We start from the raw sequence: 18,148 nt of genomic DNA, 5'->3' as shown, positions 1-18,148 counted from the left end.
TTGAATAAACTTCGCACAAGTAACACACACCAGAGATAAGCAACTCTATAACCTCACCAAAAGCCTTGACATAAATTCTAAAGTGAGTCCAACCACATGTATCCTGCCTCCTGGATCACTGCCACAGTTTGGCTGATAAAAAAGATGTCTAATTGGTTCTGGTGGCTTTGAGGGTGCTGGTCTGTCACACCTGCAGGTGAACGCTTCACACGTGCCAAATCACTGTCACACAAACACCATTGTCCAACCAGACTTTCATTCTTTTAGCGGCCTTTCTATTGGACAGCATAGCTTTCCAGAGTTCACCAGTGAATCGGCAACACCAAGAGCTGTGCCAGAGTGACAGAAGGGGTTACCAGGGCATAAAAGCAGGGCTGGGCTACAAAGGTAAGGTCACACAGGGAGCTGCTGAGGGATTTGGTGTTTTGGATAGGTGAGGGTTTTAAGAAGGTTTTTTTAATCGCCTTACTCTGTAGCTAGAGCAAAAAGAGCTGGCTGGGTAGCTGGTAGCTTGATCTACCCTGTGCACCACGAAGCAACGACAGCTGAAGGAGACTCATTGTGTGGCCAGGAGGGGGAGATGTTTTCTGGGAAGGTTTTAGTTACCTTTGGGGGGCCTGACATTGTTGAGGAAAGGAGAGAAAATGAGGGCAAAACAACTGCTTGGGTTTGCTTAAAAAATGAAGATATTGGATGACCCAGCCAGGTTCTTGTCCAGGACCTTTCCTTTCCTGTTTTCAGAGACAGGCCTGGTGGACCTACCGGCACGCCACTGCTGCGTTAGCGTTACCGACTTTGCTCGAGTCCTTTCCCACGGAAACGGTTCGATGACTCCAAAGGTCCCCGTTGTACCCGTTGACATTATGGTAATTCGGTCAGTCTGATTCAGATCTGCCAGGATTAGTTGGCAGTTGGTTGATGGGGCTGACAGTTTGTGATTACGTTTTATCAGACACTTGACTCCTATGCCCAGACAGTGGAGGTAACGCTTATCGTAAAGTACATAGCGGTCTCTTGTTCTTTGTGAGACTGAAACTGGTTGTAAGGATTCGGGATTATCTCAGTTAGGCTGACCTATTCCACAATCACAACATTTCTGTTTCTGAGTCGAGATTAATAGAATTACGGACAAAATAAAAGACGAAGAATGATAAGACTTATTAGCAGCTCATTACATCGTGAGAAGGGGACGAAGGTGAGAAGATAAAGATTGTTGTCTCCCTCCTGTCCTTACTTCTTTTTTCTGCTCATGTTTTATCTGGACGTTTCGGCACAAGATGATTCAACTATCCAACAGTCAGTCTGGGACCACATTGCGCTCTTTGTCAAATTCTCAGCGTCCTTGTTTGGTTAAAAGTATGGGCTGCATTAACACAACAAAGCAAGAAGGTGTAAAGGAACCCTCCGCTGGGACCCCCTGCATTGGTCACAGGGAATCTGTGGTCTGCGTCCGTCCAGTCGGCTTTCACACATCCTGCCCACCTCCGGTATCTAGTTTCATCCACTGTCCTCCTAGAAACAATGCGAAGTCTGACTCGGATCTCTCTCCCATCTCCTTCCCAGACCCTATCATCGCGGATGCACCAATGATTTACCTCCTTTTTAGTTATCTCCGCACCACATCTATGGAAATGAGCCCCATTTGGAGACCAAACCAGGGTTGAGTGAGCCGTTGCAAATGAGGTTGTCTTTAATTAGTGCAGGTAGCCCAGTTAGACCGGAGGGGGAGCACTGATTCGCTCATGCACTCTTGAGTCACACACACAGAGTGTCCGAGCTGATTCATGATAATGTGGTAACCTAAGATCTTCTCTCTCTTTTTAACCAAATAAAGCAATGTTTTTCTGCCGTGTTTCCCTTTTGTAAATAAATGCCCCTAGGGAGGGCCAAAGAAGCCCTGAAGATATGCAGTGGACTGTGCACTAGCTATAGAGTGGGCTGCTGTCTAGGGAATTGGGGTTCAGTCCAAAGGCCTGACATTTTCTCCAGAAATCCTCTTTGTGCCTATGGGTCTAGTTTCAATATTTCCCTTCGCTTGCTTAGCGAATGCCACCCTTCACTGGTCCACGGCTCAACCCCCCCCCCTTCACATTTCTCTCATCCCCTCTTATTTTTCGTAAGTCTCAGCCCCTCTCTTCATCCCCACCCCTCTCTCCTTCCTTCTCTCTCTCCTGTCCTCCCCCTTTCCCAAAAAACTGATCTCAGATTAAGTTTAACACTATACCCGGTGCAAAAGGTACCGCCTGCCTCTGATGCGTCTCCCTCCAGTAGAGCCGTACAGGGAACCCATGCACTCACTCCTCCTCAGTTCTCTCATTCTGGGATAACTTTCTCCAGACTTTTGCTCTTTGAAATCAAGCATACCCTGAGGCACGCATCGGGCCGTGTTCACCATTCTTGGCGGTAGTCTGGTGGAATTGGACCAGCGTTCTCTGTGAGTGGAGGATTTAGAAGGCTTCTGAACATTCTCCCCCTCCCTTTTCTGCATCCGAGAGCAGAGCCCCTCCGCTCTTGAGACTGCGTTGATGGTACCCACTTGGATGTGACATAGAGGCTGATGCACAGGTGACGTGCTGAACTTCCGTCCTCTGAAGGCAGGTGAGTGCTGATTTCTCTTCGCTATTTTCTTCTTGTGTTGTTTTTTTGTGTTCTTTCCTCATTCTCTCCTTGTATGTTTCTCACAAGTGATGTTCAGGTGCTCTCTGCCTATTTAACACCCACCTTCTCTCTCTCTGTTTCGGAAAACACTTTGCACAAATGTAAATGATAGGTTTTAACAGGCAATTGGTTACAAGTTATTTCGATAACATCATTGGTATTAATGTCAGTTGTCGGATGGGCAGCTCATTGAGATCAGTTTCTAAGAGGTTAGCCAGATGAACTCTGCCAGTCTATCTAATGTTATGTGGACGGCAGTGGATTTGCCCTTTTGGCATCACACACGGTATCTCATGGTTCACTTGGGAATCCCACCAAATGGCAGTTTTGTCCGTGCTGTGGTTTCATGACGAAAGATGCTAAACAGCATGGTATCCGAACACATAGGTTTTTCTCAGGAGACTAAATTTCAGTTATTTTGGCCGTTGGATATTTTGGCAATGAGAACCAGTGATACACCTATCAGAATCAAATTCTTATTCAGATAGATTTAACATTTACGGTAGTGTCTGTTGCTATTTTCAAATGCCTGTGGACAAATTAAGTTGTTATTGTGTAAAAGTAATGTAAGAGGTTTTTTTTACTTTTTGCTTCTTTGTCTTTGGCTTCACAATTACAACGATTTCTGAAAAACGTCCAATTGTTAAATTCCTATTGTTTGATCTTTTAATCTCATTTATGCTTAAATTTTTGATTGATTATATGAGAACAAGAAACATGTATGCTATATGATACTGTATATAATGTGCCAAACATTTACATTTAACATATTTAATCACGTACTTGTTGGTAGAGACATTTTAATGACCCATATCCTAAGGTCAAAATCTTAGATTTTAAGATAGAAATTAAGATTTCCGTCTTGTGTTCTGTATTCTGTAGAAATTTCATTAAAAGTGATTTGATGGAATATAATGATTAGTGGACCCACAGCAATTGTGACCTTTGGTTTGTTGAATTACTAAGACGTTTGACAACATCATGCTGAATATGGGATATTGTGAAGTAATTACACCATTCTCACCATTATGTCGTTCCAAACCCATATTAAATACTTTTCTCCCTGAAATACTGTACAAAAGGAGATGATAGACAGAATGTTTGGAATTCACATGCGCTTTCATGTATGAAAAAGAGCAGAAATATTGCAACATTCCAAAAGATTTTTCCTTTGGTTTTTCATGAAAGTCAAACATGAGTGACATGAGAGTGAGAAAATTATGACAAAATTTGTGGGTCAATTATTTTAAAAATATTGCATCGTCATGCCTAATACCAAAGGCCCGAAATGACATATTCATGTTGTAAAATATTTTTTTTCACAACCAAGTTGTATTTAAATTAAGTGATATTAGGTATTCATTTAATTGAAGGTAAATGGCAACTTTAGCCATTTTAAAGTGCATCTTTGCTGATCTGTTTGTTTGTTATTGCCTTTTCTAAAATGCATTTGGTCCTTCTCATTGACAAACTATCAAGTGACTCTTGCCATCATTCCAATTTTTGACAACATACCCTCAAATCAAATTGACATCTTTATCCATCACCTGATCCTGGGTTTTGAGTGAATGGCCAATTTATTTTGGCACGCTAAGGTTAGGTAAATCCAAAGGGAGTGAAACTAAAACTTCAGCCCCTCAGGGTTGCCGTAAAGACCCTGGCAACTCAAGCCTGCTAAATTAAACCCATTAGCCTCACTGTTCAAGGCTCTTCCTCTGATGCCAACCAGTCATAGCACATAAACACCTGGTAATGGACCCTTCAGATGACGGAGAGGAGCAAGACGAGTTCTCCCAGCCGCCGGCTTGTTGGCACGATGGTGGCCCAAGAATGGCATCACCGAAGCCCACTCACACGGTAGCACTGGAGAATGTGATCCCTGCACATTGTTCGGCATCGCATAATAGAACCTTTTCAGCTCAGGGCGAACAGGCCCACCGTGCAGGGGGAGAACGGGGCAGAATGCCCTCATGGGAGACCTGGGAGATTGCTCTTTAAATCAGTGAAGATTGGAGACAAATGTGTCTTAGCCTAGTTGTTACTTTTTTTAATTAGCTCATTTCCAGTGCCGTTTATTATATAAATGTACCTGGTGTCTGGAAGCCTGGCATTGGTGATGTTCATTGTGATAAGATGTAAACACCTTACATATGTGATTCTCAGGTGTTTAGGATGGTCAGAACGGGCACTTTAGTCTCTCTGCTCCAGCTCTTTAGCACCCTGGCTCCCAGAGGAGGTAAATGAAATTCTCTCACTATATAACATATAATAACATGTAAAATTAGATACAACAATGCCAGATTTAAGAACTATTAAAACACTTTCATGAGTAAAAAAGGGGAAAACATGTATCTACAATGCTTACCCTTTCCAAAAGGCGCATCATTGAATTTATGTTGTTTAATTGGTTTTTGTACAGTTGTAGCCAAAATGTTTGAACAATATTTGCTTTTAATGCTAAATCAGTTAAAGTGATTGTTCACCCAAAAATAAAATGTCTGTGATCATTTACTCACCCTCTTGTCATTTCAAACCTTTATGACTTTCTTTCTTCTGCAGAACAAAAAAGAAGATATTTTAAAGAAAGTTGGTAACCAAACAGTGCCGGCACCCATTCACTTCTGCTGTATGGACACAAAACCAATGCAAGTGAATGGGTGCTGGTTAACAACATTCTTCCAAATATCTTCTTTTTGAAAGAAAGTCATACAGGTTTGAAATGACAAGAGGGTGAGTAATTATTTTTGGGTGAACTATCCCTTTAAAGATTTAACCATCAATATATAAAGTGTATGGTACAAAATGTACAAAAAAAAGTATACATAGACTGATTTTATCTGTTAATAATATTTGTTTATCGTTTCTTGTGATAATATTTTATTGTCATTCTCCGGGACTTAATAATCTTTAAACATAAACACAAACTTTTTTTGTCAAGCGTCCTTTAGTTTTTTAAAAATTGGACCTTTATTTTACATTCCAAACACACCAATGCAACATGCAAATTGTTTTATGCATCTTTAAGAAAATAATTGAATAAAGAGCGAAGATTTCCAAAGTTGGACATCACTTTTAGCCACTACTGTACCGGTACTCATCTGACCTTTGCTTATTTGCTTTGGTGACATTATTTCCTTATCCCCCGCTTAGCATTGTCTCAGGATACCCTCTACCCCTTTGGACCATCTCACAGGGATTTAGAAACCCCCAAGATGGATGATGGCAGTTCTCTGGAGATCCCACTGTTAATTCCCTTCATATACTTCAGTGTGCCCTATAGATCCCTTTATGTAAGTGTCAAAAAAGCTTATTTCATAAATTATTAGAGGATGTGATGAGAATTATGGGTGTAACATCTTTTTTCAGCCTATTATCTTTTCATGCAATCAGCACAACTGCCTCTCTATCCCCACAGGTCAACAACAACGGAGTGATCTCCTTCAATGTTCAGGTGAGTCAGTTCACACCCGAGGCGTTCCCGCTCAGTGACAGCCGGTCCTTCATTGCCCCCTTATGGGGTGATGTGCACAACGGCATCCGCGGTGACGTGTACTACCGTGAGTCCACGGAACAAGAGATCCTGGAGAGGGCCACTCAGGACGTCCGAAAGTATTTCAAGATTATGGTGTCCTTCACCGCCACCTGGGCCTTTATCGCTACCTGGACTCAGGTCACATTTTACGGAGGCAGCCAGACGACGCCAGTGAGAAATACATCATTTTTGTTAATGTTCTGTTTGATGTCTGTTAGCGTCCAGCTTATAGTAGAATACATTTTTCTTGTTTCTCAGGTAAATACATTTCAGGCAGTGTTGATCTCTGATGGCCATTCTTATTTCGCTATGTTTAACTATGGAGAGATCAACTGGACCACAGGCACGGCTAGCGGAGGAGACCCTCTTACAGGCCTGGGAGGAACCTCAGCGCAGGTAATCCTGAAAAGATAGTCTGTGCTATAACAGCTGATACAGATATTCCTCTGGTTCTACTTTCTACTATCAGGTAGGAAAGTGTCCTTTTGGAAACCTTTTCATTTCTCGCCATTATTCTTTCCAGGCAGGTTTCAACGGTGGAGACGTCAGCCATTTCTTTAACCTTCCCGGATCACGCTCGAATGAAATAGTCAACATTGAACTGACCACTAACGTCAACATGCCCGGACGGTGGTTCTTCCGCATTGACACGGACCAGATAGACCCGTCCAATGGCTGCAGCTACAATGGTACAAAGTTGCATGCTGCGATGATTGGAAATAATTTATTCACCCTCATGTCATTCAAAACCTGTATGACTCTCTTTCTTCTGTGGAACACAAAAGATATTTTGAGAAATGTCTCGTGGTTTCGTGTCTTAACAATGAAAGTCAATGGGGTTTCATTGCATTTTGGTTACCAACATTCTTCTAAATATCTTCTTTTGTGTCCTTACTTGATGTTGTAGCATCTTTGTTTATTTTCTTTGAAAGCAATCGCTCTCTCTTTCAGGGCACTTCTACCGTCGTGGGGAAGTGTTCTGGCTGTCAGACCAGTGCACTCAGCGATGCAGGTGTCTTGATTTGGATAACGAGGTGACCTGCCAGCAAACTCCATGTGGTCAGTTAGAGACCTGTGAACAGGTGGAGGGGGCTTACTACTGCCAGCCAACCCGTACCAGCACCTGTGTGGTGTTTGGAGACCCCCACTACCACACATTCGATGGATTTCTTTATCACTTCCAGGTACAAGACAGGATTAAAATGGTAATAATAGTATATTAACAAGTTTTGAGCATTTTGAACCAATATTGGATGCAAATGAAAACTAAAAAGAATACAAAGATTTCACTGATTTGACTATTATTAGAGGTAATGTTAGATGCAAATGATGGAAACAGGTTGGAAATGGTTAAAAGCTGCTAGGTATGGCTTTCCAGACTATCGGTTAGTTTTGGAAAATAACCTTTACGATAACCTTGATCTCCCATCCAGGGTACCTGCTCGTATCTGTTGGCTCGCCCATGCTGGGAAACACCCGGTTTGCCTTTCTTCAGTGTGGAGGCCAAAAATGAGAACCGTGGCGTGACTACGGTGTCCTGGCTGCGGGACGTGACGGTGGAGGTGTATAACCACCGTGTCACACTACCCAAAGGAACTCTGGGAACTGTGCAGGTCAGCTTTCTTCATGTTTCCGTCCTTTGAATTAGAAGCTGCTAATTTGACTCACTGAACACTCCGTATGAATAGCGGCTTAGTAGGTTCAATTGTTCTCGTAGGACACTACAGCTAGGCAATACAGCGTCTTTCACTTTGTGTTTCTGTTCTTACAGGTGGACGGCCTGATAAAGACTCTCCCGGTTCAACTTCAACTCGGTGCAGTCAGAGTATACCAATCTGGCGTCGCCGTAGCTTTGGAAACAGATTTTGGACTCTTGGTGACCTATGACGGATTGCACTACGCCTCCATCTCCCTCCCCAGCTCCTATTTTAACAACACTTGTGGCTTATGTGGCAACTACAACGATGACCCGGCCGACGACCCCGTGTTGCCAGATGGCTCTTTGGCAGAGAGCGTAGTGGAACTGGGCGGTAGCTGGCGAGCGGATGACACTGATTTTCGTTGTACGGATGGCTGCGCCCAGAACTGTAGCATGTGTGAGCCGGCAGCCGAAGCGTTTTACTTTCGGCCAGACTACTGTGGATTGATCAATAAGACCGATGGGCCGTTCAGAGACTGCAGGGCTGTGGTAGACCCCACGGCATTTGTGTACAGCTGCGTTTATGACATGTGCAGTAATCGTGATAACATCACCACCCTGTGCCAGGCTATACAGGCATATGTGCTGGCATGCCAGGCCCTGGGAGTCACTATACGCCCGTGGAGATCACGCTCCTTCTGTGGTGAGTGATGCTAGATGAAAAATAGTCTGTAAAACAATTTTTAACCCATTTGTAATATTTGCTAAATTGTTAGGTTGCAGGACGACACATTTTATACAGGGCTTATTGAATTTACAGCCATGTTTGTAAGCATATGTTAAGAACGACATTTTCATTTATATGGCCTGTACATTTATATTTCTGTACTCTCTTTATCTCTGACCTGCTGTTTTTTTCAATTTCCCATTTGTGATTAGCCTTGACGTGCCCTGAGAACAGCCACTACCAGGTCTGCACGAGTTCGTGCCCTCCCTCCTGCTCCGACCTGACGGCTCACCTCTACTGCACCCATCCATGCACCGAGGGCTGCCAGTGTGACCAGGGATACGTGCTGAGTGGCAGCCATTGCGTTCGCCGCTCAGAGTGTGGATGTGAACGTAATGGCCTCTACTACACCTTAAATGAGACCTTCTGGGTGGGAGAGGGGGGGGAAGAATGCTCCCAGCGTTGTGTATGTGGACCGGTGGGTGAAGTAAAGTGTTACAATGACTCTTGCGGTGAAGGCGAGGTGTGTATGGCAGAAGTCGGGTTGTTGGGGTGTTACCCTCGCCGGGAAGCGGTCTGCTCGCTGTCTCAGACTCAAATACTGGCCACGTTTGATGGGTCCACAATTCCGTTTCCAGATGAGAGCTCATTCTATCTGGTGAAGACTTTGGGCCGCTTGCCTGCGAACGTTACATCAGTGGAGGTGAAGATTGGAAGGAAGTTGGTGAATAAGGGCCCTACGTGGCTGCGGCCAGTGGTGGTTAGGGTGGCACATTTGGAAGCACAGATTGGGGGCTCGGATTTAGACGTGATCAAGGTCTGTAGTGCCTTTTTACACTCTGATGATTTGGATAAACAAATTCAATGGCTGTTGATGATGCTATTCTTCTATTCCTCATACAGGTAAACAGCGAGCCGGTGATTCTTCCATACGTCCATCCGGTGGAGCCACTCATGATATACCGTTTCTCTGGCAATTCCACAGTGATCGAATGGACCGGCCTCGTCCGTGCCCGATACTCCCGCCAAGGCCTTCTAAACATCACTCTGTCCACTCTCTTTTACAACACTACCTGTGGTCTCTGTGGTTTCTTCAACAATGATCCGATCGATGATTTGCGTCTTCCTAGCGGCAGGCAGGCCGATACAGCCGACCAGTTTATTGAAGGTTGGAGAGCCATTGCGGACGATTTGACCTGCAATGGTGACTGTGAGGACTTGTACCGTATGTGTACGGATTTGAGGCTGTACCAGAGTCCGTGGCTGTGTGGAAACATCAATGACCCTGGAAACAGTTCGTTCCTGGCCTGCCACACGGCTGTTAACCCCTCTCCGTTCTTTAGGAACTGTCTCTACAACATGTGTGTTCGGGAGGGAAACCGTTCAGCCCTGTGTAACTCCCTGCAGGCTTATGCCTCAGCTTGCCAGGATGCTCAGATCAACCTGGAGGCTTGGAGGAGTGCGACAAATTGCCGTAAGAGAGAATCTCTCAAATAGTTCAAATCATATCACTTACAATTACATGAATCTTTCCTTTCCTACACATTCCACAACCATTAAGTGTTTTCCTGTTTCACTTTGTCCTCAGCTCTACCCTGTCCTGAGAACAGTCATTTTGATGACTGTACATCTGCATGCCCCCTCACTTGCTCCAACCTGGATGAACCCGAGGAGCCGTGCCCGCTTCCGTGCTCCGAGGGATGCCAGTGCGAGGAGGGCTACGCCCTACGTGACGGCTTCTGCGTGGCACGCAGCGACTGCGGATGCTTCTACTTGGGTCGTCAGTTAGCCACCAACGAGACCTTCTGGACAGACTGGGAGTGCCAAGAGCGCTGCTTCTGCAACGGCACGGACAACAGTGTCTACTGCACCTTTTCACCCTGCCACCCAGAGGAGTACTGCCAGGAGAACGACGATCTGTTTTTCTGTCAGCCAAGGACAGAAGCCATGTGCGTTGTTGCTGGATACGGCCACTTTTTGCCATTTGGAGGCGTTCCATTTGACCTCCAGAGCAGCTGTACTCTTCGGCTTGCCACCACTGAGTGTGGAGAAGGGGACGAGGATGGATTTGGGGGAATTGACAGTGGAGAAGAGGTTCCAGGTGGACTTCCTAGGTTTCAGATGTCGGTTCGGAGTGAGGAGAGAGATACCGGTCAGGCTATATGGGTACAGGGATTTGTACTGGAGTTCTACGGATATGAGATTGAGGTGTCTCGAAGTTTCAAGCACACAGTCACGGTAATAACTGGGAAAGGGGTTGTCCTGCATGTGACTGAATAATGCAAATGCGAATAATGTTTTCTTCCCGTTTGTTTTAAACAGGGCTGTTTTTAAGAAAAGTATTTTGCATTAAAGCTGCAATCTAACTTTTGCCTCTTTATCGCCACCTGTGTTTGAACATAAAATTGCAGGTTATTTATGTACTTATCTTAAGGCAAATGACTTCAAACTGACACAACATACTACCTGATAGCTAAAATTATAAATCATTATTATATGCTTGCCGTTGTAATTCAGAATAGGACAAGGATACAGTTTTAAACAGTGACATATTGTGTATTTGTGCTGTTTTTATTTACTAAAAAAGTAATTGTTTTATCAGTACAAAATTCTCCACCTGTACTGGAACAGATAGCTACTGATAAATGTTCTGCTATCTGTCCATTTGCTCAAAAATGTTCTAATCACAAGAATTCGTCTGTAATTCTAGAACATCTAGAACATGAATCTACACCTTTCGAAGGTCAAGCTCCTCAATTCTTGTGACACAAAGTTATTTTTAATCAACCAGACAGAGGAGCTAAACACAGGAGAACATTCCAAATTTTTACAGGTGGGGAGTATAACATTTCAGTGAGCATCTGTTAGCACACTGGAGCAAATACAGAGAGATACTTATAACTGACTGACGTCTGGAATGAGTTCACAACACCATCAGAAGATCTGAAGAACTTTAGATCAAATGAAGATTGAGAGGGGAAGAAAACGAAGATGGAGAGTGAGAGACAGAGTGAATCATCAAGAAACTAACTTTTTTTCAGTTCTGTTGTGTTAGACAATAAACAAGAGAATTTTTAAGGATACAGTAAAAGTGTTGACTTTCTTTCATTTTAAATGTAACAAAACAAATGTGGGTAACACTTTATTTTACGGTGCCCTTGTTACTCATGTTACATGTATTTACTTTAGTATTTACTATAAATGTGGCATAATTTCATGTACCTAACCCTATACCACACCCTACCCTATGTATGTAGTTAATTATCATTACTCAGTACTTGAATATATATTTACACTGTAACATATGACACCTAAAATAAAGTGTAACCCAATTAAGAATTTAGAGTTGTTGTTTTTTTACTTTACATTTATATACCGTGTATCTCTTTAAGGTGAATAAGGAGCGTCTCTATCTGCCTATAAAACTTGGCCCTGGGAAGGTTAACATCTATACTCTTGGTCTCCAGTTACTTGTGGAGACAGACTTTGGCTTGAAGGTAAGAGTGCATACACTAATATTACAAAACTTTGATCTTTTTTGTTGGTATCATCCCTTATGCAAAAAAATTGATTTTCCTACTTATATTCAATGTCAATATATTAAATTATTTCATATATATTAGAAAATAGATAGAATAATAGATCGTTAATATATTAAATACGACAATATATAGAATTGCCGCTTTTCATATATTAAAAATAAGCACTTGGTTCCAGTTTATGGAAATATATTATTCAATATATTGCATTATGTTTTCAATTATATTCTCATATATTTTGTTTTGTAAGGGATAACAAAAAACACAACCCAGCAGTTTAGCACATTAATATACTTTGTTGTATATTGAATTGGACCCTTGATTTGTACAGTATGTCAATAGCGGTGCTCAATGGTTCAATGGTTATTGATCTACGTAAAAAAATAAATTGTGTAAACTCAAGCATTGAAATCGATTTAGAAATCCAAACGATACTGTACTCCCCCCCCCCAAAAAAATGCAGTTCTTTTGTCATTTATAAGGTAATCTTGCCCTTATAAATATGGTGGCACCCTTTACACCCACATCACCATGGCCAAGCTTTCAATGCGGCATCTACTTACATCTGTGGTTTACAATGTGACTAGCATGTCATATCCTTTGTAAATATTTCTCTACAGGTGGCGTTTGACTGGAACACTCTTCTGCTCTTCACTCTGCCTCGTAGTCTCTTCAACGCCACCTGTGGGCTCTGTCAAGGAGTGCCCATTTCTGGGCCTGTCCTCAGTGTCAGTGAATGGGGCATGGCATGGGCAGACCGTGACACCTTCTGCCAGGTTGGATGCGGTGACTCTTGCCCTCGCTGTGGTATGGCCGACAGAGGCCTTGCTGCCGAGGTCGCTGCACCTTCTCATGTAACCGATGCTGTTGGTAACGTTGACGTGGACGGTAACCCAGGAAACCGCTTCCATCTCGTCGAAGGGTTGTATGTGTATGTGGAACCCGAGGCGGTGAGATTGTGTGGACTTATAATAGACCGTGGAGGAGTGTTCGCTCGCTGTCTCAGCAAAGTAGCACCGGCATACTTCTACCAGAGCTGTCTGCAAGACACGTGCATGGATCAAGGTGCAAAAGAGACCATCTGTAACTGGCTACAGATTTATGCCAGTACCTGTCAGACTCAAGGAGTGTCCGTCATTGGCTGGAGAAGTTCAACACCCTGTGGTGAGAAGGATCATTTGCTACTGTATGATGTTGCAATCTTATGTAAATCATTAATGTAAGCATCATTACTCTTTTTGCACACACCGAGGGTGATTTCTGTTCTCCTAACCCGAAGATATCTAAAGAAAGGTGCGATAGGCAACGAAATGTCCTGTAGACCAACGAATCTCAACCTTTTGACCACAACAATATTTGAAGGTCCCCCTACCTTCTACCCAATAAAATATGCTAGAGTTTGGTAACTTATTTCTGTTATAAAAATCTGTTATGAACACTAAGAAATATCTCAAATTTTAATGCTTTTTCATTTGAAATAATTTTAAGCCATCTTGAGGCCTGCTTGGAGGTTCATTGGGGGTCCATAGTGGGACACGCCCCCTAGTTAAGAAACCCATCCATAAACTTACATTGATGTTTAGGGCTCTCACAAGTATTAAATAATCACCTGATCAGTATTATTTGATCTAACTGCAATAATTTCAGATAACCGCAATTATTGTGCACAAGGAGGAAAATGATTTACAGAATTTTCAGATTTCTAGAAGATACATTTTCTTCATTTACTGTAATACTTTAAAAAAAATTATTAAATATATAATATATATAGGTATCAAGTGTAATAATCTTACAGAAAGTGACAATTATGTTATGTATGAAGACTCCAAAAATAGATCAAGTTAGTTAAAAACTGTATGACTTTATAAATCAGACAATTAATCGCTATAATCACAATAATTTTTTTGGCAATTAATCATCAGCCAGATTTCATAATCGTAACAGCTCTACTAACAACAGCCTAGCAATGCTTCACCACCAACTCAGAAAACCCTCGAAAGCACAAAACACCTTAGCAACTCTATAGCAACCCATTGTGTCGCAAAGACAGGTTTTACCAAGATGAGCACCACTCATTCATTTTTTTGTGTGAAAAAGATAAAAGTACAGTAGTATAAGAAAACTTCTCTTTATAGTCTTAGGGAACTAAGACTATAAAAAATTAAATAAAATTCATTCAAATTACATAAAAATTTGAATTACATTTGCAAATTTTTTATGCGCTTACATGCAAATATTGCTTCAATGGCCGGACAGATCCTTCAAAAATTACATTGTGTCTGGTGTTACGAAAGCTAACCGCAAACCGTGATGCCTTGTTTTACAAACGCTCTGTTTCGCCAACAGAGCAACTACAGGACACTTTTTCAGAATCAGAGCCCCGTGAATGCCACACATTCATATAAACCCTTTACAGTGAAATACAATACATCCTTCTCCTTACTTCTGGAAACTCAACCGTCCTCTTGTTTGTGTTTGTGTGTGTGTGTGTGTGCGCGTTTAGTGTTGTCGTGTCCCATGAACAGTCACTATTCCAGCTGTATGATGGTGTGCCAGCCGCAGTGTGCCCCTGCACGTGGACAGAGAGACTGTAACCAGTATTGTGTCGAGGGATGCCAGTGTGACCATGGCTATGTGCTCAACGGCAAAAGCTGTATCCTCAGTCAAAACTGCGGATGCTACACGGATGGTAAATACTATGAGGTGAGATACGATGTTGGAATATGACTGTACAGACTGAGATGACTTATTTACATTTGTATTTAATTTTTTAGCAGATGCTTTTAGCCACAGCTGCTAAAAAATAAAGAGCATTTAATATTTTGTCTTAAAGGGACGGTTCACCGAAAAATAAAAATTCAGTCATCATTTATTCACCCTCATGTCAAAACCTGCATATGACTCTTTCTTGGCAATCTGCACTACCGTCTCTCAAAAGTGTGCAGCACAAACTATTCGTGTCTCATAAAAACATTTTTTAGTTTATATACCTGTATAAGTATATTTACCTGAGAAGCAAAAATTGTATAAAATAATTTTTATTAAATAAAAAAATATGTTTATTAAAGAATTTTCTCAAAATCTCAAGCCTAAGTGAATTTATATTTTATTTTATTATTTTATTATTTATTTATTTATTTTATTTTTTGTGGTGCATAAAATAGTGGCCAATTTGAACACACTAGATTTAATAGTTTATTATTTTAATTTTTATGATTTACGATTTATTATTAGTTGTCTTTATAGAGTGTAAAATGTATTATTGCTTTTATCCTCCTAGTTTGATTTTGATGTCTCTTTCTCACTCTATTGCTCTCAGCCAAAGCAGTTGTTCTGGAACAGCGACTGTACCAAACGCTGTCAGTGTATTGGACGGAATCTCATACAGTGCGACCCGCGCCGATGTAAAGCAGAAGAGGAGTGCGTTCTGCGTCACGGCGTGCGAGGCTGCTTCGCCCGCCGTAACCAGCACTGCGTGGCGTCGGGCGGTGGCGTCTTCCGCACTTTCGATGGTGCATCCCTTCGTCTCCCCGCCTCTTGCTCCTTTGTCCTGTCAACCATCTGCCACAAGCTCCCAGAGTTATCATTTCAGCTCATTGCCAATTTTGACAAGTGGAGTACGCCCAACCTGACCACCATCTCCCACGCTTACCTCTACATCAATGAGGAGAACATTCTCATCTCTGGAAACACAGTCAAGGTAGGAGCATGTAGAAAAATGATCCTGGGAGGATGTTACACGTGTCATGTTATCAAACAATAATACAAATCTCTTTCATCTCAGGTAAATGGAACGCCGGTTTCCGTACCTTTCGTCACAGGTCTCATGACGCGAGTGTCCACGTCAGAGGGATTTCTGGTGATCGACACGCCGCAGGACATCCAGGTGCGTTACAACCGCTTCAACACGCTGAGCATCACCATGGGCCCACGACTCCAGAACAAAGTGTGCGGACTGTGCGGGAACTTCAACGGGGACCCCACAGACGATTACATCACATCTCGAGGCAAACCTGCCCTTAGCGCTCTGGAGCTGGCACAGAGCTGGAAGACCAACGGCATGCAAAACAGGTCAGCGGGAAGAAGCATCTTGACATCTATAGAAAATACGGTCTGATTTGAATCTGTCGTTCTCGTCCACAGCTGTGATGAGACTCAGTATGTGGCTCTGGCTCAGTCCTGTGATAATTCAGCCGTCTCGGAGCTTCAGGCCGAGGACAACTGCCTGAAACTCACAGATCTGAAAGGTTTCTTCCAACCCTGCCACGGCCTGCTGGACCCCCACCCCTTCTACCAGTCCTGCTACCTGGACGGCTGTTACAACCACCGCAAGGCCCAGGTGTGCGGCTCCATGGCGGCCTACGCTGAGGCCTGCCGCTCCTTCGGCACGCTCACTACCAAGTGGATCGCCCTGGAGAACTGCTGTAAGGGGACGCTGCCACCTACAGGATTAGTGCTGAAGTGCGGGGGAAGAAAGACTGAAACAAAAAATCGAATCCGTCACGATTTACTTTCCTGTACATGCCTTTTTTCTTCTGTTGAACACGAAAGAAGCTATTTTGAGAAATGTCTCAGCGTTTTTGTCCATTTAATAGAAGTCAATGGTGACCAATCTTCTTTTGTGTTCTGCAGAAGAAAGAAAATCATAATCATGATAAAAAAGTTTTATTTTGGGGTGAACTGTCCTTTCTGCACTGTGGCTATACTAATTATTTGTGGCATATTTACATTTTTTAAGCTATTTATTTTTCCAGTTTGGGTCAAATCCTATCACTAAAACTGACTTGTGCAGACCTTTCAAATGATCACTACTAAAAAAGACAAGATATCTTGTTTTTCTCGAAATCAAATAGTGTACACAGGTCTGTGTGAGGTTAGGTTTAAAAGAATGTTGAGAAGTCTTTAGTGTGGCAAACCTGTGTGCTTGTGTGTGCTAACTTTGTACCTGGACCTGTTTTTAGCAGAATGGATCTATGACCCCTGCGCAGGAGAGATTTGCTCAAACAACACGTGTGAGCAGGAGAATGGAGGAGATCTGTGCGGCTGTCCTGAGCTTCCCAGCACTGATTTTAGTGAGTAAGATAAGCTGTTAGACACCTAAATAATCTGCAAGGTCTAATGAAAGTAGTTTACTATCAGGGTCTGAGTCTTAAAACATACATCTATGGTTGAATAGTTGTCATATACGTGTTTTGTGATGAGACCCATGAGAATAAACGAGGTTTGAAGAAATCATTGTGCCGCCATATTTGAATTATGCAATCGGATCTGTTTACATTGTTTTACTTAATAAGCTCAAATAGTCATCGTTTTGCTTCAGAAGACATTTATTATTCTGAGATCATTTTGGCGTCAACCGTTCCTTTAATTCCACATATTTCGTATAAGTCCCACAGCGTTTTATTCTTCAGTAACCACAAAAGTTAGACTGCGAGTTTGTTAGAATGCATATTTGAACCTGATGCCAAATAAACGCCCGCAAAAACAGAAGTCAGGTAACTATAGCAACAGTGGCCGCTCAAGTGCTCTAATGTTTATTCAAGCAATCTGATCTTACATCGTAAAACCGTAAGCATTGTTAACATTATCACTCTACTATATATTTCCAAATCAAATTCAGCCTACGTCATAAAAATAAGTGTAGGCGAAGTTTAAAGGAGTGCACCTGCATCTCTTTGTGATTTTCTAGATGAAGATGACATCATCCAGGCCGAGGTGACCTGTAAGCACGCTCAGATGGAGGTGTCCATCTCCAAGTGCCGTCTGTTCCAGCTGGGCTTCGAGAGAGAGGACGTGCGAATTAATGACCAGCACTGCGCTGGTATCGAGGGAGAGGATTTCATCTCATTCCACATCAATAACACCAAGGGACACTGTGGCTCTATCGTACAGGTGAACAGTTCCCTCATTCTCATTACCAAATGTTCAGGAGCAGTCAGTCTCGGCTCTGCCTCTCGAGAGAGAAGAGAAAGTACTGCTCCTCTGAGTAAAGAAAATGTAGAGTTAGGCGCGTTACAAAATACGTTATCTCCTTCGGCAAAGAAGCAAAAACG

The 18,148-nt window shown here is 42.6% G+C and overlaps 1 protein-coding gene across 1 annotated transcript in view; it reads left to right on the top strand.

Annotated features, from left to right (window-relative positions):
- The window catches only part of tecta (tectorin alpha), a 34,854-nt gene that overhangs the window by 10,726 nt on the left and 5,980 nt on the right, over positions 1–18,148 (top strand). The window contains exons 2-20 of the mRNA XM_057320795.1: positions 4,822–4,894; positions 5,809–5,948; positions 6,074–6,361; positions 6,449–6,586; positions 6,714–6,879; positions 7,142–7,374; positions 7,624–7,803; positions 7,962–8,532; positions 8,769–9,373; positions 9,460–10,030; positions 10,145–10,794; positions 11,949–12,053; positions 12,716–13,259; positions 14,599–14,798; positions 15,415–15,795; positions 15,880–16,166; positions 16,239–16,519; positions 17,057–17,167; positions 17,785–17,987. Coding sequence (XP_057176778.1) covers positions 4,831–4,894; positions 5,809–5,948; positions 6,074–6,361; positions 6,449–6,586; positions 6,714–6,879; positions 7,142–7,374; positions 7,624–7,803; positions 7,962–8,532; positions 8,769–9,373; positions 9,460–10,030; positions 10,145–10,794; positions 11,949–12,053; positions 12,716–13,259; positions 14,599–14,798; positions 15,415–15,795; positions 15,880–16,166; positions 16,239–16,519; positions 17,057–17,167; positions 17,785–17,987 — 5,718 coding nt within the window. The 5' untranslated portion in view covers positions 4,822–4,830. The remainder of the gene's footprint in view (positions 1–4,821; positions 4,895–5,808; positions 5,949–6,073; positions 6,362–6,448; positions 6,587–6,713; positions 6,880–7,141; positions 7,375–7,623; positions 7,804–7,961; positions 8,533–8,768; positions 9,374–9,459; positions 10,031–10,144; positions 10,795–11,948; positions 12,054–12,715; positions 13,260–14,598; positions 14,799–15,414; positions 15,796–15,879; positions 16,167–16,238; positions 16,520–17,056; positions 17,168–17,784; positions 17,988–18,148) is intronic.

Source organism: Triplophysa rosa, linkage group LG2 (genome assembly GCF_024868665.1).
Source record: "Triplophysa rosa linkage group LG2, Trosa_1v2, whole genome shotgun sequence".
Lineage (NCBI taxonomy): Eukaryota > Metazoa > Chordata > Actinopteri > Cypriniformes > Nemacheilidae > Triplophysa > Triplophysa rosa.
Note: the sequence above shows the minus strand (reverse complement) of the source record. Positions and strands in the feature narration are given on the sequence as shown.